This window comes from Acipenser ruthenus, chromosome 49 (genome assembly GCF_902713425.1).
Source record: "Acipenser ruthenus chromosome 49, fAciRut3.2 maternal haplotype, whole genome shotgun sequence".
Classification (NCBI taxonomy): Eukaryota; Metazoa; Chordata; class Actinopteri; order Acipenseriformes; family Acipenseridae; genus Acipenser; species Acipenser ruthenus.
Window position 1 is genome coordinate 3875170 of NC_081237.1, and position 20709 is coordinate 3895878.

The 20709-nt window shown below is 42.7% G+C and overlaps 3 protein-coding genes across 7 annotated transcripts in view; all 3 read left to right on the plus strand.

Moving 5' to 3' along the window:
* Positions 1–2214: 2214 nt before the first annotated feature.
* LOC117401304 (survival motor neuron protein-like) lies at positions 2215–13032 on the plus strand. 5 transcript variants are annotated; one of them, XM_059015131.1, is made up of 9 exons: positions 2218–2461; positions 2915–2974; positions 3232–3348; positions 3885–4178; positions 5383–5610; positions 6008–6169; positions 6757–6915; positions 7437–7537; positions 12053–13032. In XM_059015131.1, the coding sequence occupies exons 1-8, from the start codon at positions 2414–2416 to the stop codon at positions 7533–7535; spliced, it is 1167 nt and encodes a 388-aa protein (XP_058871114.1). In that variant the 5' UTR covers positions 2218–2413; the 3' UTR covers positions 7536–7537; positions 12053–13032. The 5 variants fall into 5 exon arrangements, with proteins under 5 accessions (XP_058871115.1, XP_058871114.1, XP_058871112.1 ...); XM_059015129.1 differs by lacking the exon at positions 12053–13032 and adding an exon at positions 7925–9122; XM_059015130.1 differs by lacking the exon at positions 12053–13032 and adding an exon at positions 8769–9122.
* A 1526-nt stretch (positions 13033–14558) lies between these two features.
* On the plus strand, positions 14559–18176 carry LOC131721873 (cocaine- and amphetamine-regulated transcript protein-like). Its single transcript, XM_059015133.1, has 3 exons — positions 14559–14945; positions 16505–16588; positions 17035–18176. The coding sequence occupies exons 1-3, from the start codon at positions 14700–14702 to the stop codon at positions 17140–17142; spliced, it is 438 nt and encodes a 145-aa protein (XP_058871116.1). The 5' UTR covers positions 14559–14699; the 3' UTR covers positions 17143–18176.
* Positions 18177–19094: 918 nt separating this feature from the next.
* Positions 19095–20709, plus strand: part of LOC117428896 (microtubule-associated protein 1B-like) — a 28642-nt gene continuing 27027 nt past the window's right edge. Inside the window, exon 1 of the mRNA XM_034047902.3 lies at positions 19095–19287. Coding sequence (XP_033903793.3) covers positions 19131–19287 — 157 coding nt within the window. The 5' untranslated portion in view covers positions 19095–19130. The remainder of the gene's footprint in view (positions 19288–20709) is intronic.

Consider the following 20709-nt stretch of genomic DNA (forward strand, 5'->3'; position numbering starts at 1 on the left):
TTGGTGTTCATTAATGCCCGTTGTCCTGCCATCAATAACACTACACCTGTGAACTGTCCTAATCTTTTTAAGCTGACTGTATTTTATCGTGCAGTTGTGTCAAACGATGACCCCGCCATGAATATAGCGCCATAAAGACTGTTGCAACTAAACTACCATTCAAACCCAAGATCTTTAGATTACTCTCATTTTTTTCTTTGAGTTGGGTCAGCCACTACAGTAGACAACAATGCAACGGGCTAGGCTGGGGTTTGGTCACTGTACCAGCACTGTAGCCTGCCGAGAGTTCAAAGGGTCAGCATAGAGTAAGGCACACAAATATCCACACTGTCATTTTTCACTCAACACCAAAACAAAACACCGTTTCTGTGATACAACAAGTCAACAGCTAACAAAGGAAAGCTGCATTCTCTAGAGATTCAATCATGAATACTACAAGAAAAAGCCCCGCAGCGGCCGTCGTTTGTTTTGTTTTATTAGCTGAACTGTTTTTAATACCTCGGGATCTCGTTAATAGGTATAAATAGCTCCGCGTTGAAATTGAGTTTTCCCTTTTGGTATTTTATTCCACATATATATGCACCCACTTGTAGTCTTGGGTTCAGTCGTGTTATTTTTAAGTTGCCGTCGTTGTAAACACCGTCTCGACTCGGGGAGCGCACAGGTTGTTACCCTAGCGAGAGCACGCGAGACTCCCCACGGTTAAAGCGCTCAGGTGAGCCAAGAGTCTATTTTTAGCACAATATAATGAGCGTTTTTTCCTAATTACCAAAGGTGATTATTCTTTCTTTCTTTCTTTCTTTCTTTCTTTCTTTCTTTCTTTCTTTCTTTCTTTCTCCTACACGCCACACTCAGTCTCCACTTAATTTCTAACTGTCTCTTCTGGTCTTGGTTTCTGTGATAAAGTATAGGCTAGCATTAAATTTGTCAACAGTTTTTAAGACAGAAACGTCATCTCTAATTTGTATTTGTTTGAAGCTTAATAAACCCACTTCCCTCAACTGTAATAGCTTGTTTATTCAATCCCTTGAATTGATCTGGTTGTTCTTCACTCGACTCATGAGCCACAATGCCCTTTTAGTATTGAATTGAACAGCAGAGAAACAAGGCTATGCTTCTCATCACAAACTACATGGGTGACAGGGGTGAGGTCTCCTGTCCTGGGTCTGGGACGTCCTGTTCTCCCGACAAACTAGCCAGTCAAACGCCACCAGCCTCCAGTATTTCCCTGACAGTATAATAAATCCACAGCCTTCATATTCAGCCTACGTTTTCTTCTGCAGTCAAAGATTTAAAACCCTTTGCATTGGACGCTTGTTAGGTAACTTCCCCCATCAGTTTGGAGAGATTCTGCCAGCCTGCAATCCGAACTCGGACTGACAGAGTCCCCTAGATCTGCTGCTGGTGGAAATGAACAGGTCTGATCTGAAATAAGTCCATCCGTGTGGCAGATGGCGATGAAGCATAAATGGCTCCCTCTAGTGGTGTAGTGCTATATTTAGAAGTGAGGAGTCGCTATTATCTTCTAGTCTTTATACTGGGACATATGGAAGACCAAACGCATGATGACCTCTTAGGAGGATGCCATTGTTTCCCCATATAAAGCAATGGAAAAAATGGAAAGGCTTTTCAAAGAAAAATATATTTATTATGTGTCCAAAACTATTTTTCTGTCCATTTAATATTTCATGCATGAAAGGTTTAATTATAGTACTTTGTCACTACAATAGACTTGACATATCTAGGGCTATATTGTAAATCAACGCTAGAGGGGGCTAAGTGAGCATTGACCAAAAATAAATGAATACAAACAGGATTTATCTTCCAAGAAAAATATATACATGCACTTTTATTGTTTATTTTTTATTTTCAGTGGTTGAATTTGGTGCTTGTGCAAATGCTGGCTTAGCCGAAGCCTGCGCTGGACTGGAGGGACCATCGTTTCTCTTATACAGTGATAGAGCAGTTCAGCCTGAATGCCATCGGCGGTGCAATCACTCAAAGCAGAGCCCACCGAATTAACGTCACCTTCTCCGGGTCTAGTAACCACATTTACATTTCAAAATGACAGCTGCGTGGTTTACGGACTGCTATTTGGAGAACATTGCGTGTATTATTTATGTATTCTTCCACGTCGCGAGGAGGCGATATTGTAAAAACCTTAAACCATCAAGTGATCTTTTCTGCAACTGTAACGGAGGCACTGCATTGTGGGAGGTGTAGTCCAATACCATTGCGTTACGCACCCCGAATACACGTGAAAACTACGACTCCCACATAGCTTGAGCACAGCCACACGAGCTGTGCTGTCTGTATGAATGCTGAACTTGGTTTAATTTGAACAGGAGTGCGCGTTTGTTTATTCCTGTTTATTAGTTGGAATAATACATAAATAAACCCTTTTTGTTTCACAATGGCGGAATTGGACGGAGAAATAGTCTACCAGAGTGGCAGAACAGAAGTAAGTTTTAAAAAGTAACTCGTTTTGTGTTTATTAATAATAATAATAATAATAATAATAAAGCATAATGACATTTTCCGCGTTACTTTAATAATTTAGTAATTTAAATATGTTTTATAAGTGGTGGACGTTTGCAAACGCTACCGTTTCATTGTTGTATTTTTAGTGGACGTTTTTACGACACATTAATCTGTCAGTTTTCAACTTTCAACAGTTATAATAATGACAGTTTTCACTGGTGAGTCACGTTCACCAGTGAAAACTGTCATTATTATAACTGTTCACGTTTAAATTATTTTGAAAGCCCGGTTTTATATTTGATATTGTCAAAAGAATCGTCAATTATAAATCCTTATGCTAGGACATATGGGGTGACTCGCATTTATCCGTCAGCTCACTATGACTGAATTAAGCTCCTCGTTGTCTTTAACCAGACTGTTGTGTTCTGTCCAGGTGGGTGAGTCTTTCTGTGAGGATACAGCGCTGGTCAGAGCCTATGACAAGGCATTACAGGTGAAAAAGACAGCTCTTTACACTGTGCGTGTGCTTGTGTTGTTTAACACTGCAAGAACAGTGTAACACTCCCTTTGTTGTGTAGCAGTTTTACCTGTTCAGTGATGGAAATGATACTCTCATTGATTGCACAGCAGTTTGATCCATTCCTGGTTTTACTATGACTTTAAGACACACCTGAGCTTGTTAAGTTCACACTGTGGTTTGTGGACCTGTGTCGAAAGCTGGTTATTTTGTTTTTCATTTCTAATGAACAGAGCTTCCCAGCGATGGAGCGCGAGGGCTGTCACCCGCACGTCATTGTCCCGGGGGAATCTGAAGGAGAGAACGAGACAAAGAGAGAGGAAGAGGAAGACAAGGGGACAAAAGTGCAGGTGAGTAAAACGAACTGTTCCAATACGGGACGGCCCACAGTGGCCCTGATCTAAGGCCTTCTCTGTCTTTCTGTCTGTCATTGTGTCCCTTGTGTAAGGTTGTCTATCTCTGTGTGTCTCACTTTGTCCCTGGTCCAGGGCTGGAAATAAGACTCCCATTGCATAGCAGTTTAATCCATTCCTGGTTTTGCTATGAGTTTAATAAGACACACCTAAGCTTGTTACCTATGCACTGGGGCTAACCAAGCTCCCAGTAAAACCTGTATCATTGTGAACCTAAGCTCTCCTCTCCCTGTGTGTGTCAGTGTGTTGTGTCCCTGCTCTGTCGTCTCCTCTCCCTGTGTGTGTCAGTGTGTTGTGTCCCTGCTCTGTCGTCTCCTCTCCCTGTGTGTGTCAGTGTGTTGTGTCCCTGCTCTAAGCTCTCCTCTCCCTGTGTGTGTCAGTGTGTTGTGTCCCTGCTCTAAGCTCTCCTCTCCCTGTGTGTGTCAGTGCATTGTGTCCCTGCTCTAAGCTCTCCTCTCCCTTTGTGTTGTCAGTGGCAGGTGGGGTGGCGGTGCTGTGCAGTCTGGTCGGAGGATGGGCTGGTGTACCCCGCAATGGTGCGCAAGCTGTTGCCGGACCGAGGGAGGTGTGTAGTTCGGTTTGAGGGCTACGGGAACGAGGAGGAGCAGGATCTCAGCGCCCTGCTGCCAGCCCAGGACCCTGAGCCCTCCAGTCCCACCCAAACCCAGGACTCTGAGCCCTCCGGTCCCACCCAAACCCAGGACTCTGAGCCCTCCGATCCCACCCACACCTCTGAACCACAACCAGAATCTGGACAGGCATCACAGGTATCATGTTTGTTTGTTTTAATTCAGATGCATATTTGTTTTCAGAATATCAAGGTTGATATAGACGAAAATTTAATGCATACCTTTTCTCTTTTTCAACTGAAATCATTAGTTTATGGTCAGGCATGCGGACTAAGAAGGGCAGCAATGCACTCCACCTGTGTGTCATCGTTCCCCTGGTGTTAGACCTGATCTCCGTGGGTATACACTAAGATCACACTGCAATACACATCTCAGTGTGCAGGTCACAATACACTGTTCTTTACGCTGAATGTTCTGGTACTGATGGGCTGTTTTGTACAATGAGCAAAAAGATAAGACTGTGTGCTCTATAGAGAGCTACAAAGTAGTAGTATCACAAGCTATTCTAGGCTCTGCTAAGGTCAGTAACTTATGTGGTCATGAATGACTATTTTATAAAAAGGCAAACATTTATAAGAGAGAGATCATTTATTGATTCTGAAATCACATAAATTCAGCATTCAAGAAGCATTTGATGGACAGCAAATAGCGTTCTAGTGCTTTTGGTCCTGCATCATGATGTAATTCAGACATCTGTAACAATACAATAAATTGTACAAAGAAAGTATCAGGATTTATCAATAAGCAATCATTACACCCCCTACTGATCTTGTGACTGTGTCCTTTGTCTGAGGTCCAGAGTCTGTGCCATGCTGGTCTCTCCCTATGTGTCAGAGACCTTGTGTGTTGGTGTGTGCCATTGTGGCCCTGGTGCATATCCGTGTGTGTCAGTGTGTTGTGTCGCTGCTCTGTCTCCTCTCCCTGTGTGTGTCAGTGTGTTGTGTCCCTGCTCTGTCGTCTCCTCTCCCTGTGTGTGTCAGTGTGTTGTGTACCTGCTCTAAGCTCTCCTCTCCCTGTGTGTGTCAGTGTGTTGTGTCCCTGCTCTAAGCTCTCCTCTCCCTGTGTGTGTCAGTGTGTTGTGTCCCTGCTCTGTCTCCTCTCCCTGTGTGTGTCACTGTGTTGTGTCCCTGCTCTGTCTCCTCTCCCTGTGTGTGTCAGTGTGTTGTGTCCCTGCTCTAAGCTCTCCTCTCCCTGTGTGTGTCAGTGTGTTGTGTCCCTGCTCTAAGCTCTCCTCTCCCTGTGTGTGTCAGTGTGTTGTGTCCCTGCTCTAAGCTCTCCTCTCCCTGTGTGTGTCAGTGTGTTGTGTCCCTGCTCTAAGCTCTCCTCTCCCTGTGTGTGTCAGTGGCAGGTTGGGTGGCGGTGCTGTGCAGTCTGGTCGGAGGATGGGCTGGTGTACCCCGCAGTGGTGCGCAAGCTGTTGCCGGACCGAGGGAGGTGTGTAGTTCGGTTTGAGGGCTACGGGAACGAGGAGGAGCAGGATCTCAGCGCTCTGCTGCCAGCCCAGGACCCTGAGCCCTCCGGTCCCACCCAAACCCAAGACTCTGAGCCCACCCACACCACAGAACTACATGTGCGTATCCGTGTCAACTGAACACAGCGCTGCGAGAGGGGTTATAATGTTAACATGCTGAGAATCCAAGTATCTGCTTTCTGTTAATGCGATTCAAAACTTTAAAACTCAAACAATTGGGGAGCTATGTGTATTTTATATGGAAATTGTAATTTTTTGTATAGGACTATTGCTTTAAGAGAATGTGTTAAAAGGTCTTAGGATTAGGTTGGGAATAAGTTCTGAAGTTTTAACCTGAAATCGTTTGTAAGAAATCCTTTGAACAGGTTGGAGAGTCTGCCAGGCTTTATTGAGTGCCGATTCTTTGGAAGCAGTGCCTCTGAGCAGGAGGGATCTTGCGTTGGGTATGGGTGGTGTTCTCCATGCTTCGGGTGACGCTGTGTGTTTATTGAACCAGGAGGAGGAGGATGGCGAGGATGAAAGCCGCCCGGAGTCTTTGAAACCTGTGAAAAAGGAAAAGGCAAAGAAGCAGGGCCGCTCCTGCCCTGAACGCAACCACGCTTTCCCGTTCCCCTTCCCGTTCCCCCCCCCAATGCCACAGGGATACAGCGGCGGGCCCGTGAGTAACAGGACAAGGGGTTTCAAAGCATCACAAAATAAACCTGTAAACTTGCAGTTCTATTCTCAGCCACACGGTGGGGTTAGTGGTGTTTTTATTCTGAATTTCCAGACTGCCGGTAGTCAAGCAAATCTCCTTAACTTTGATTTCTTTTAGCTACCTCTCCCACGTCACTGCATAGCTAGTTGGGGTGAAAGTTGCTAAGAAAATGTATCCATGACTTAAAAAGCACTCCATCATAGGTTCTGTGATAGCTTATAAGAAACAAAGTCAAGCAGAAAAACAGTTTGGCCAGTGCTTTCTTAAGGCCTGTCTGTATATACTTATATCTAGAGAAATGCCAGTCCGATTGTGATGAAATCTGGATATGACATTTTACTGCACGTTATTGAGAGTATCTGAATACAGGGATGAATGGAATCTGCCTGTGTCACGCTTTAAATTTTTATATCAACATACAGTGGATGTCGGTCGTGGTGATCTACTTTATCACGATACTGCAAGCTCTGAGCTTGCGTTTACAGCTGCGACGCAGGATCTTTGTTACTAAAATACGTTGGTTTTTTTGTTCTGTTACCTGCCAACAGACCTTCCTGCCCCTCCCGCCCCCTCCCCCTCCCCCTCCCCCTGCCTTCACTTTCCACTCCTCTAACTGTGAAGGAGCTGCTGACGAGATCGACGTGGACTCGCTGTCCAGCATGCTGCTCTCCTGGTACTTGTGTGGATATCACACCGGCTTCCACCTGGTAAGAGATCCACGCCCAGCATCATCAGCATCACGTGCTTGTACTTCAGCAGCTGTAGGTCTGCACGGTTCTGTAGTCATGTCACACAAGCATTGGGCGCGGTACAGGGATTGCAGACTTCAATATTTCAACGTTTTACAATTTTTTTACTATCCTACCATACTGTATCTGCATCTCCCGAAATATGTATTCAAACCAGACCTTTTCTGATTAGCCCTGATAGTACAGCCAGGCTTTTTAGATTATTTCCAGGTTTTTTTATGTATTTATTTCTGTTTAATGTTTGTCCGTGATTTTGCAAAAAAAAAAAAAAAAAAAAACTCCTTCCATTTCCTTCCATTCTCCAGCTTCAACACCTAGGAGTGCACTTTGTGCATGTAGTTCTGTCGCTCGAGGTGTTATTAATTAACCCCCCGATACTTTGCAGAGATCTGCTTCTGTCCTGACGCCCCCCTCCCTTCTCTAGCACACTCCCAGCTCCTCTCTCCCTGTTCAATAGCTTTATAGTTCTTGTCTTTCAGGGCTTGCAGCAGGGTCGAGCAGAAGCTGAGAAAAACTGTGCCAAAATCAAACAAGCTCAGCTGAACACCAATAAGAAACTCAGGAAGAACCTCTCATAGAGGTATGTTCAGCAGACCCTGTCCTTCTCTCCTGTTACTGCAGCACTGCAGACAGAAGTGCTTCAGTGGCTGCTTGTAATCTGATTCACACAAGTTTTTTCTGAACAGAAAAAGAAAAAAAAATCAAATCTTTGCATTTGAATAATTTTTTTGGTATTCCTGCACTAAATTTATGAATTTACAATACATGGCGTATGCAGTACGTCTCCCAGCTGATGTATCTGCACTGTTTTATTCCAAGTGAACGTTCACATCGATCATCTTTTCGTTATTAGTTTGGGAGCTGTTGGCTGCCGCTTGCTCCTTGTCTGCAGCTCAATACCTTTTAATAACGGTTTTGGGCAGATCTTGTTTGAAAGGGTCTGTCTGTCGCCTGTGTTTCATTACAGATGTGTTCGGATACAACAGCAAGCTGGTGACAGCGGTCAGACATTATCAGGCCTGATTGGGATTCAGACTCGGCAGAGCTGCGTCTCCCTCGGTCTGCTCCTCTGCTGTCAGAGTGCAATGAGGGTCTGGACTAATGTGATGTGGAGCAGATAGGCTCAGATGAGTGCGGATCCTAACTCCCTACCCACTTGATTTTGCACTTCAGCAATGATCTCATTGGATGTTTCTGAATACTGATGTAACATGTATGTTAATGGAAATTACCTCTATTTAAAAACCGACCATAATATTTGAATGCATTTTTGCAGAGTGCCGCTGTGTTTTTGTAACTTCTAAAGCACGCAATTAAAAAATGCAAGGTTTGCCATGTTATTTTTCTGAGCTTCAAATGAGCTCCTGCACAGTGCATCCTGCAGGAAATAGGTAGACCATGTGGTATATCAGCATGGTTCTGTGTTTCAACAATGAAGACAGAAAATGCATTCTTGAAATCCATGTAATTGTTTATTAAAATGTTATGGACCATTTAGGTATGTTTTTTAAATAGGGGTGATTGCATTTAAAATAAGATTTAAACTCTGTCAAACTGGCAATAAATGAGAGAAGACTAGAGGTAACTCTTCCACAATGTATAGTGCATTATTACTCCAGTCCATTGCGTGGATTGACTCTGGTACCAACTTCTTAAGGGATCTACCCAGGTCTGCTTTAGAGGTACCAGAGGAAAGTCTGATTCGGTACATGCTAAAGCTATACCCAAGTTTCATGCCACTTTCACATGAAGCCCTGTTTGTGTTGTTTTCTCAGCACTTGTCTCCCTGTGCTCGCTTCTCGTTGTTGCAGGGGATTCAAGCAAAAAGAACTGGTCAGAATCTCAGGGCTGGACCTGGTCAAGAAGATCTGCGCTGTTAATTCTCATCATCACCAGATAGATGTTCTTTTCTCTTTTGAGTATGGTGGACACGCCACCATGACTGGAAATGCCCTTTCAGATTCACTTTGGTTTTGTCCGATATCGTCTGCTTTCGCAGACCCTGATTAGCACTACACCTGGGCTAGCGTACCCCAGGTAACATTAGGCAGTCCCATGAACCCAGGCGGTCATTCCTTTTTGCTAATGTGTGATACAGCCGGTGACATTTGTAAGTAAGGTGTTTTTGCCATTGTAAATAAAATAAACGCTGTTTGTTTTTTGGATCCTTTAGTCCTCTTTGATACAGAAATAACTACTCTTTCTTGTGCAATACAGTGCTCCCTCGCTGTAAGGCTCTCGGATATAACTCTCCTACAGCATGTCCCCCAATTCCCTATAGTAGTGATTCATGCAATATTTCTACAGTAAGTACAGTACCGGTGGTGTACCGTTTCTGTCTCTTCCTTTTGATACAGTATCTGAACTGAAGAGAAGCTGCGCTGGCACTTTATAACACAGACATCTTATTCAGCATGCGTTTTATAACTGAATAAATATTAGGCCTATTACGTGGTTATCTTTTCTAATGTATTTTCTTTCTTGCTGCGAGAGGAGCTTCATCTTTCTCCGTGAGACGGGACGCTTTAGCCTGGCTCTTTATAGTTTAAAAACTGCTAATTAAAATGAGCCACGAGTGGGAATGTTACCTTTTTTTTTTGTTTGTTTGTTTGTTTTTTTGTAAAAAATATAGCGTTGATTACATGGTGCTTTTGCGTGGTTAATTCACGGAATGATACATTTTTGCTTCACTATACGTGCATTATAGAGAGGGAGTTATTTCATTTTGTGTTTGTCGGATATGTGTTTTTATGTGTCTTTATAACGCTCATATTGTGTGCCGCCCCCCCCCCCCCCCCCCCCCCCCACTGAGTACTGTATTTTCGATTCTGAATTCTCAACGTTCATGAGAAGTTGTGATTTGCTGCATTATGGTTAATTCAACGCAAATAATGGGTCTTCCCAAATGTTCTAAAAGGAGATTGATCTAAATCCCTGTCTTCTAAATCATTAAAAGAAGGGATCTTTGAAAAACAGCATTTCTGACGGTGTGTGGCAGTGTGTGTGTGTGTGTTTGACAGGTTTGCTCCTAATGTAACATTAACCAGTAGAGGTGTTTAAATCTCACACTGGAAACTCTTCTCTAAAACAATGTCTCTAAATGAACCTAATTAACTACAGCTGTGGCCAAAAGTTTAGTATCACCCTAAAGAATTAACTAATTTTGCTTCATAAAGTTGAATGAAACCTGCTGAAATAAAGTTACGTTAACATACTGAATTACACACCGCTTTGTAGTTTTCCAATATACTTAACGTAAAAAGAAATTGAAAAATGTGACGTTTCGAATTATATCTCAATCTTAAAATTGTAGGTTCTGCAACACTTTTGCCCATAGCTACACCGGAGTGACTGTGACTCCACAGGGAAGGAAATAAGAGTCCTATTGCATAGCAGTTTCACCTATTCCAGGTTTTACTATGAGCTTGATTAGCCACAGTGTGTAGGTGACAAGCTCAGATGCGTCTTATTAAACTCTTTGTAAAACCACGAATGGATCAATCTGCTATGCGAGTCTTATTTCCATCCCTGTATTACCCTGAAGAGACCCCAGACAGCCATTAGCAGACCACAACATTACAATGCATCTGAACAAAACACTGTTCAACGGTAATGATGTATTGCCATGGCGCTGCAGTGCCGTGTGTCGGGTCACGCAATTGTGATGTCATTGATATGTCAAAATAAGAGAAAGTGGCCACTTTACTGTGGAACCATTCCCACAATGGCTCATCCCTACGACTCAACCCTGCAGCTGCATTGCCATTGAAGATCATTCGTGAAACGATTGCGGAGCTACCCCCTCCCCCCACTGCCCAATGCAACCCCCTTTTAAAAAAAATCTCAGGAATAGTTTAAATATTTAACCAGACCTTTCAAGCAGGTGACATGCAGAGTGGATAATGAATCTCAGCAGTGCAATCCTTTCCCCTCAGGCCCACAGTCCGTCCTAATCAGTGTTGTTTATTGATGCCCCGTATATGCAGGGCTTTGGGATACTGGGTATTGAGAGGCTCTATGTAAGATCTTATTGGGTCGTGTTGTATACAGCTGTCAGTGGAAACAAGATGTAGTCTCTGTGTTCGGCTTTCCTGAGGGAATCATTTCAGAGCGCCAGAGAAGCCGAGGGCCGTTTCACAAAAGCTGCTGTTGAGAGAATAACAAAGAATAACTTTCACAAACTATACGTGTCTCTGGACGTTCTCAAACTTGAGTTCACACGTGGTCTGGTCTGGTCGTGAACTGTTCTCTGCAACACCCTCAGGAGAGCACGTACACTCACGTTTGTGTGAATGTGCAATTACTTTTTACAAAGAATAGTTGTTGTGAATCTTCAGCCAAGGGGCGGGCAGGAAATGAGTGTTTCCCTATTACACCCTTAAGCCAAGAAATGCTTGTGAGAGTCTCAAGGGATTTGGAGAAAATGCACTTTGGGAGCAGCTGCTCCTCGCTCGAAAGAATAATCTTGAAGTCACAGATACGATCGGGAGTGGGTAAAAGCTGAAACACACCAGAAGTAGCCAAAACATACCAGAACACAAACTTACTGAGTCGAAACGGACCAGAACACAAACTTACTGAGTCAAAACAGACCAGAACACAAACTTACTGAGTCGAAACGGACCAGAACATAAACTTACTGAGTCAAAACAGACCAGAATACAAACTTACTGAGTCGAAACGGACCAGAACACAAACTTACTGAGTCAAAACAGACCAGAACACAAACTTACTGAGTCGAAACGGACCAGAACACAAACTTACTGAGTCGAAACGGACCAGAACACAAACTTACTGAGTCGAAACGGACCAGAACACAAACTTACTGAGTCGAAACGGGCCAGAACAGAAACTTACTGAGTCCAAACGGACCAGAACAGAAACTTACTGAGTCGAAACGGACCAGAACAGAAACTTACTGAGTCCAAACTGACCAGAACAGAAACTTACCGAGTCCAAACTGACCAGAGCAGATTCATATCTCTGTTCTTAATCCATGTTAGTCTTTCAGGCTGAGGAACTGACTTGCCATGAATTCTAATACATATATAAATGTCCTGTAATGCTGGTTTAATTGGAGGCCCCCGTTGTGTAGCCAGCCTGCCCCTGGGACGCAGGCTCCTGGCTCATTTCCCCTGCAGGTCAGCCAGTGGAGATTGGAACAACCTGCAGCGGATCCACGGTGCAGTCCCAGGAGAGAGCGGTGTTTACACAGCACGGGGGCGGATATGGAGCCAGTGTTTGCACTTCAATCAGAGGAGAGGGGAGTCACCGAAGATGACACTCACACCCGGGGAGCATTCCGGAATACCTGGAGACAACATTCATTCTACAGTTAGTGTCACTACTGTAATCCATATGTTACTACGGGGTAGATTCTATCAACATATACAGCACCCATCTTATTTCTGATTCATTGCAAAATTCACCCCTTTACAGAGACATGATTTTTTCATCATTTATTAATTTTACAAGAGTGACCTGTAAATGATATACAGTTGTTGTGAAATAAATGAGTTCAAATGTGATTGATTGAATAGCGCCATAGAACAGGAGAAATGAACCTGAGTATAAAGGGCTGAAGGTTACTGTTGGTTATTTGTCTGTTGCGTGCTGCAATACGTTGTGCACGTCTGCAGAGTCCGGAGCTGTGTCTTCTTCCCGATGGTGGCTTTCTGTGAACCATTTCAGGAATACCTGGAAGACTGTCTTGATGCAGCTACTGTGTTAAAGCACAAGCCAGTCGCACGGGCACCCACGATCATGCCCCTTGTGAAGCCATAAAAACACTTCAGCTTTCCCGTGATTGTTGCTGAGTAGTTGCACACAGCCTGTCACGCATTTTATATAGATGATACATGACCTAATGGATTCATTGAAGACTAATTTCTAATTTCCTCATTTTAGTTGTCAGAAAACAATACGGGGCAGCAGTGTGGAGTAGAGGTTAGGGCTCTGGACTCTTGGCCAGAGGGTCGTGGGTTCAATCCCTAGTGGGGGACACTGCTGCTGTACCCTTGAGTAAGGTACTTTACCTAGATTGCTCCAGTAAAAACCCAACTGTATAAATGGGTAATTGTATGTAAAAAAGAATGTAAATGTATGTAAAAATAATGTGATATCTTGTGGGCGTCTGCTAAGAAATAAATAATAATACTCATGCAGAACACATCTGAGCACTGTGCAGTGGAAACACAGCTCTGGTGCACTTAACTGTGCTTCAGTCAGCTTTATAATACGTGTCAGATCCCTCCCTCTATTATCATGTCTCCTCTGAGCAAATTACTGTTCAGTAATAGAAAAAAAAAGTTAATTATTAGCAAGTTATCCTATCCCTCAGCGAGATTTTAATTCCAGTGTCGATACTCAGTTTTGCCCAGACTAGATAGATTTACAGTCCTGCAAACCTAATAGATTTTTGAAATATTGGCTCTATTTGTCAGCGCTGCCCATCTAGGAATTATTTCTGATAAGTCATCCGTTTGCCGTCCATGTAGTTTTCACGGTAACCGGGAACTGGTCTATCTGACTGGGGCTCTAATGACCCCCAACGCGCACATATTACATTGCTTTACACCATGCTGACATTTTTATATGTCTTAGAAAAGTCCTTCTCAATTAGACCAGGGATCCCCTTGCCAGAAGAACAGCAGGGAGTCACAGAATTGGTTTCGCAAACAATTTTCAGTTTAACTTGGTGTGGGCGGCAAGGACTCCCAGTTCTGCTATATACTGTAATCTCAGAAAGAACAGGAGTTTGTGTCTTAATCAAAGTCTGTCTAAAGAAAAAACATCTACATTTTCCTACTGTTTAATTTCCTACCTGTTTTATATTCTATTATGTGTGGTCAGTATGATTCTATATTGCTGTTCTGCTTAGATCATTATCTGCCATGCTTACAGTTCCAGCAAAAATTGTTTATAAAAGGAGGTGGGGAAGCATATTAGTGGTGCACTGAAAACGGTGCAACACTGATAGTCTTCCCCACCTCACTTTTCCATAATCAGACTTGAGGATCTTGTTAGGAGCATTTTTTTTCAGTCAAACAGTAGTCTAAGCAGAAATACCAACAGAGAATCATACATAGCACAGATATACATATGAGGAAAACATAGATCTCTTTTTAACCTTGTTGCTGATTTTAACAAAAAAATACATTTTGTTTTCACACAGAAACATGATGCTCAAATAGAAAACTAGAGATTATCTACAAACACAGCAGGAGTGGTAGACAGGGAAATTACTACGGTAGCAATTCCTCAGTTTAATGACCCGGGAACAGTTGAATACAATGTGTTAGTTCCTTCATCACCACACTGAATTTGACTGGATTAATTGAGCCTTTGAAATGATGAAATATCAGCTCCCTTCCACTTTACCCAAAAATCTTAAAGAGAAGAATCAGAAACGAGCCATTCCACAGCCGAGGGAAACTCCCCTGGCAGCAGCGCGGTTAGATGTGAAGAGCTAGGAAGCTGTTAAGGTCGTCTAATGGTGTGTGTGAGTGAGTGTGAGTGTGTGTGTGTGTGAGTGTGTTTGTGTGAGTGTGTCTGTGTGTGTGTGTGTGTGAGAGAGAGAGTGTGTGTATGTGTGTGTTTGTGTTTGTGTGTGTGTGTGTATCAGAAAGATCTAGCCAGGAGACACGATGACAAACACGGGTTGTTAAAGACAAGTGTCTAAAAAGAAAATCAATACACCAATCTCATCACTCGGAATTGGGACGTAAATATTTCAACAGGTGATGTCAGCGCAGTATATAAAGTGGAGGTCCGGGCGAGTGTTCCATAGAACATTGAGAAGCACAGAAACTCTCTTCGAACGTTCTCGGTTGCAAGTGAACTCCACGACTTCTTTCAGCACCATGGTCAGCAGCCGCCTACTCCTGCTATGCATCACCTGCTCTGTCCTGTTTGTGCTGGTCTACTGCGAGGAGGCTGTGGAAGTCCGGTCCATAGACTCTAACAAAAGCCAAGAAGAGAAAGAACTGGTGAGATAACTTATTAATGGATGGTAGATATTATATTATATTGTATTATCCTTTTTTTAATGTTGATTTCATTATAAACAATGTACAGTATGAAGGAAATACAAAATCGTGTCGACTGAAACCTTTGAAGAAACATGCTACATTGCAGACGATACACTGAAATAAATGCCAGCACCAGTATAATACTATTGGAACAGTGCGCACGAACACCAATCGCTTAGATTCAATGTCTGGACTTTTTTACATTCCTGGTTTACTTTATTGGGTGCGTTTTACCTTTCTGAAAAAAATAAATAGATACATGTGCTGATGAGTATTTGGAGTAAATCTTAAGAACAGTAAAGGGAGAAACTGAAAGACGTTCTCGTTATAGCAGCTGTGGACGCAATGTTAATGTTGCAGGCATGAATATCCTAGATCCATAGATAGATAGATCCTTCCTTCATAGGAGATGCAGAACATACTTTGTTTTATATAGTCTACTAACTATATATAGTCTGTGAATTTTAACAGTAGTGTAAAGAAAGACTGAATTAAACTTGAATAGTTGTCCCATTAAACTGTATTGGCGTGTGTTAAAAATCACAGCCTCTAACACTTGGTAGGAACGCTGCGTGTCAGATAGTTTCTGATCTGAAACTTCATTCATTCCTCGCTGCAGTGTTGAGTCATTACATTAAATATGAATAGAAAAACTGAACAAAAGAAATACATCAAACACGTCAACGACAAACCCCTGACTTACAGGACGCTTGATTTGCGTCTGTGTTTTATTTCTTCATATTTCTTATATAACCGGCTTTAGCTATTAACACAAGGAAAGAGACGACGCCGTGTTGGTGTTCTGTGATAGAATACTGGTGATAGAATACCGGTGATAGAATACCAGTGATAGAATACCGGTGATAGAATACCGGTGATAGAATACCAGTGATAGATTACCGGTGATAGAATACCGGTGATAGAATACCAGTGATAGAATACCGGTGATAGAATACCTGCATCTTGGTGATTTGTGGGATTCTGTTCATAATTAATAATACCCGACTGGCGAGCTCTTGTGCTACAAAATAGATTAGATGCCATCATTTGATGCAATCGTCTTACCCACAAAAATACATTACAGCAAAAGGTGTTTCATTTGAACGCATTTGCAAGATCACACTAAGGATTAGTTAATATTAAACAGAGGTTGTTTGCTTTAAAATCATAGTTAATTCAGTACGTATGTCAGCTATACCACATTGTGAATGTGGATCTTTACAAAAGAAATGTATTTTCTGTGTAGGTTAACGCATTCATTGCTAAATTTCTCCACAGCAATAGCAGGCTATAGATTACATTGTTTTCCAGGTATGGCTAACCATTTAACCATTGTTATTTTTGGAGATGACAAGTATGTGTCTTTGTTGTTATACTTTGAAATATCATTCTTTAAAAAGGAACTGGCAGCTTCGAGTGGCTGTCATGCACGATTGCTCGTTTGCATCGCTGGCGCTTGTTGCACGCTTGGTGGTAAATGCATTCCTCTCATGCTTTTTCAACTTGTGGGTTCGCAGATTGAAGCGCTGCAAGAAGTTCTGGAAAAGCTGAAGAGCAAGAGACTGCCGTCTGCAGAGAAGAAGCTGGGCTGGGTCCCGTCGGTAAGCACGCTCTCCTCGTTTCCATGACTCCTTTAAAACGCACGCGCAATTACGCGATTCGAGCAGCCGATCTGCTCGCGGGAGAGGATCAGCGATCTTCTCTCGCATAAGTAAAGGAGCACGGGCTAGAAGCACTGGAATCGATTTCTGAAGCGATCCAGCCCCAGATCTTTTACAAACGCTCCGGTGTGATAATATTTTATATGCCGGTAGAAGGTGTGGAAATCTGGAAGCAGTCTGTGTTACCTGATCAAAGACATGTAGCTTAAGTTATTGCAACCATTGACCTTGCAATCCTCTTATAGTTTATACCACCAGAATTACAGCCTTATTAATCGGAATGTGCACATGCATTATTATTATTATTAGCAGTAGTAGTAGTGTAGTAGTGTAGTAGTAGTGTACTGTTGTTCATTTTCTCTGTATGTATTATTGTTATTCTCCAGTGTGATGCGGGAGAGCAGTGCGCAGTTCGGAAGGGCTCCAGGATTGGAAAGCTGTGTAACTGCCCGAGAGGAACGTCCTGCAACTTCTACATCCTCAAGTGTTTATAGAGATGGATTGGGCGGGAGTGTGTGTGCGTGTGCGTGTACGTGTGTGAGAGAGTGAGGCTGACTCAGAGACGTGGTCACAGCAGCAAGCACCTCTGGCTCGCCTCTCATCCTCACAGAAAGCGACAGGAAGACTGTCGTTGATCCCCATCCAAAAGGCACTTTTTGTTATATTTATTCTGTACAAAAAATAAATAAATAAAAGAAAATAAAAAGTGAAACGCCCGCCTCCTGCCTGTGCTGCCTCACAGGGCAATGCGCTGTATAATAAAAGTTTGTTTTTGCATAAATGCAGCGTCCCCACCCCCATTGTGATGGTATAGATTAGGGGTCCATACGGGGACCCGGAGCCTGGATTCGAACCCACAACGCACAACCAGAAAGCGCTACTCAGTGTGTCCAATATACAAAATGAAACAACATCACCGGTTCAGTAATGAAGGGGTTACGTTGTATGTTAGTGTAGAGAGAGATTATCACAGAGATTAATCACAGAGATTGTTATTTGGCACAACAGTCGAGTGAAGTCCATGCGATTGGTACAATACTTTGAACTGTAACAAGCGGGTTAGTGCCTCGTGTTGGAGCCTTGAATGCATACAGATTTAGACCACCGTGCAAACCAAATTGTTAAGTTATATTGCAGGTGGAATTTGGTTTTGAACGTCTGCTTTGCAAATCGACGCGCCAATACAAGTCTGTTTCCGACTTCAAATTCAATTTCTATACCCACAGCATGCAGACCTAGAATATAAAACAGCGCGGCCAATCGGTCACTCGAATAATGACGTAGCCCGAGTGATGACGTAGCACGAAATGAATTCCATTTCGAACTCAGTAATGAAATACGTCTGGCAGTGGCTGGGCTGGGATATAAACGCTTTCGGGATATATAGGATACTGTAAATTACATTAATCAGTAACACATCATGTTGCAGACCCTGTGCAAACAATAGAATCTATACTGTGTGTGTGAGTGAGTGCGTGCGTGTGTGTGATCCTAGTGAAATGTGTAATGTGGTTGATCCCGATGTTGTTTGTATAAAAGTCAATAAATACTTTATTTACAAAACGAGCTGCTTTCCCTTTTCGCTAGTCAATGGATGACTAAATGAGTATTGCAATACAAGCCTAAACCACCAGAGGTCGCCAAGGTGCATGAGCAGAACTGAACGGTAATTACTCGTACAGCAGTTGCATTGGAATACAGTGGAAGAGTCCTGGAAGTAGTGCATCATCACCAGGGGGCGACAAACGCCACTGAAAGTAACGGGAACAGAACTCGGGGACTAATCTAGGGGGGTTGTGGTAAATGTAGTTTGTTGTTTAAGGAATGAGAGGTCGATCGTGAATCACTCTTAGTCTCGGACTGTTTTTTCCGTTCTTTCTGAGCACGCGGAAGTTACTCATTTTATGAAATGCACCGTGTTTTTGTCATGGGGTTGAATCACTTGCTTGTGTCACTAAAAATAATGACACTTCCGTGAGTTTCGGACCCAACCAGAATGACGACTTGTTTCAGTTTAAGTTTAGGCTACATTTAAGCTGTAAAATCTCCCCTTACACAAAAAAAATCCAGTTTGTCTAAATAAAATCGCACCCAACTACCAAATTAAATGATTACAACACGTGCATATCATATTTAAGGTCAAATACTATCTTACCCCCTCAAATGATTAGTAACTATGCTGAAACCTTATCAATGAAAAGCAACGAATGTGTTTAGGTAAATTATAATCACGTGACATTTTAGTATATGGACGCTATTTCAGAAAATTCAAATCACTGTAAAAATAAATACCTCATCAACACTGTATTCACCCTGGACGTACAGGATAAAATGTGTCAGAATGTGTATGATTCCTTAAGCGTTCTAATACCACGCCTACGTAATCGCGTTCTGATTGGTTGCGAGGGAAGTTGGGCGGAACATACCGCCCTTCTATAAATAGGGCTGTTGCGCGGTGACGTCATAGGGTTAGCTTCTCAACATGGCGACGGAGCAGGCAGGAGAGATGGAGGGAGCACTAACCCAGCACAGATCTCCACACCCGGGCTTCAGCAATGAGAAATACTCCTTGCTTGTTATTGTCGGGGAGTACAGCCGCCAGGGCCTGGTGGAATACGTAGTTTCGGAAATAGAGAGAGGTGAGCCGTTTGTTATATAAATGTGTATACCGATACAAAGTTTCCCATTCAGTACAATGCTTCTTACTTAGACGCAATAAGCAATAAGCATTGCATGGTATTCATTTTTTCCTTTAAAACTATAACTGTGTTTTTTTTATATAATTTATTATTGCAATTGGCTTGTCGTGGCTCAGAATTTTTTTTCTGCAGAAGTGGCAAAAACCCGCCAAGAAATTTGGCAACAACTGAGCCATATGATAATGTGGACCCGCGACTCTGGGAGGGGAGGGGAGGGGAGGGGAGATACTGTTAGCATGCTTATGGTGAATTTGGTAGAGGGAATAGGATTTTAAACATAACAAATTTAGATACACCTCTCGTCTTTTCACTATGCATTGGCCAAATAATAACAACAACAACAATACTATTAGTAATGGAAAATAATAAATAAACGTGTCATTTTTACAAAGTACGATGGATGACAGTAGATGAACGGATTTGATGATGCTGTGTATTGCGGAGTCACACCCTGAGATCGAAAGGGCTGAAGAGACAGGTACTGCTATGCAGCCGAGGTCTGTTTTTGAATTGAAACCCGCAGAACTGACAGAAAGTAAATCCGGTAGCATTGCCACGACATCCTAGTTCGGTGTGCTCTAAAGTGATGACGTCGGGTTACAGAGCGGTTCTAAATAGCGATCCACAGAAAATATATGGTTTTCTGGGTGATGGCTGTGCGCGTATCTCTGGTTCCACAGCTATATATTTAAGAATCATCAGTCTTGTATGTTATTTAGTGCGATCTGAATTAAAGGAGGGCCTTCCGATGCCAGTTGCTCCGGACAGGACGAAAGGACTGTGTTTAGTTGAAGCTGCGCGCTACCGCGCAGGATGGAAGGCCATACGTTTGTGTTCTCTGTGTAACTAAACATTAGCAAGACCCGACCGTGCCCGCTCTCTATAGCCCGTCCCCTACCCGTGATATCTGTGCAACGTGCTTCATTGATCTGTTTACATAACCACTGCCCTACCCTCTGGTAGAATGTGTGTTTGTACTGTAACTATAAACGACCCCTCCCATAATAACGGTGCATGTTCAAAACATGTATGTTGAAACAAACTGAATGACGCCACGCAATGATTATGTGCAAGACTGTAGACAAAGAGAATTAGATGCGAGTCCTTTTATTGAACTAAATAAACAATAATTAATCACAAGCTTTCAAGACCTCTAAAAGACTGATTCATTATAGTTTAGTTAGTTCAATAACAGGTATCGCCTCTCCTTCTCTTTGTCTGTCATCTCCTGACTGATACGGCTTCCATTTCATCTATGTAAGACTATAGAAACCCAGATTGCACACACTATAATAAAACAATACACTCTAATAAGGAAGTCCCCTGCAGTAAAGACTGGTTCATGGTTTTTTTTTTTCATAT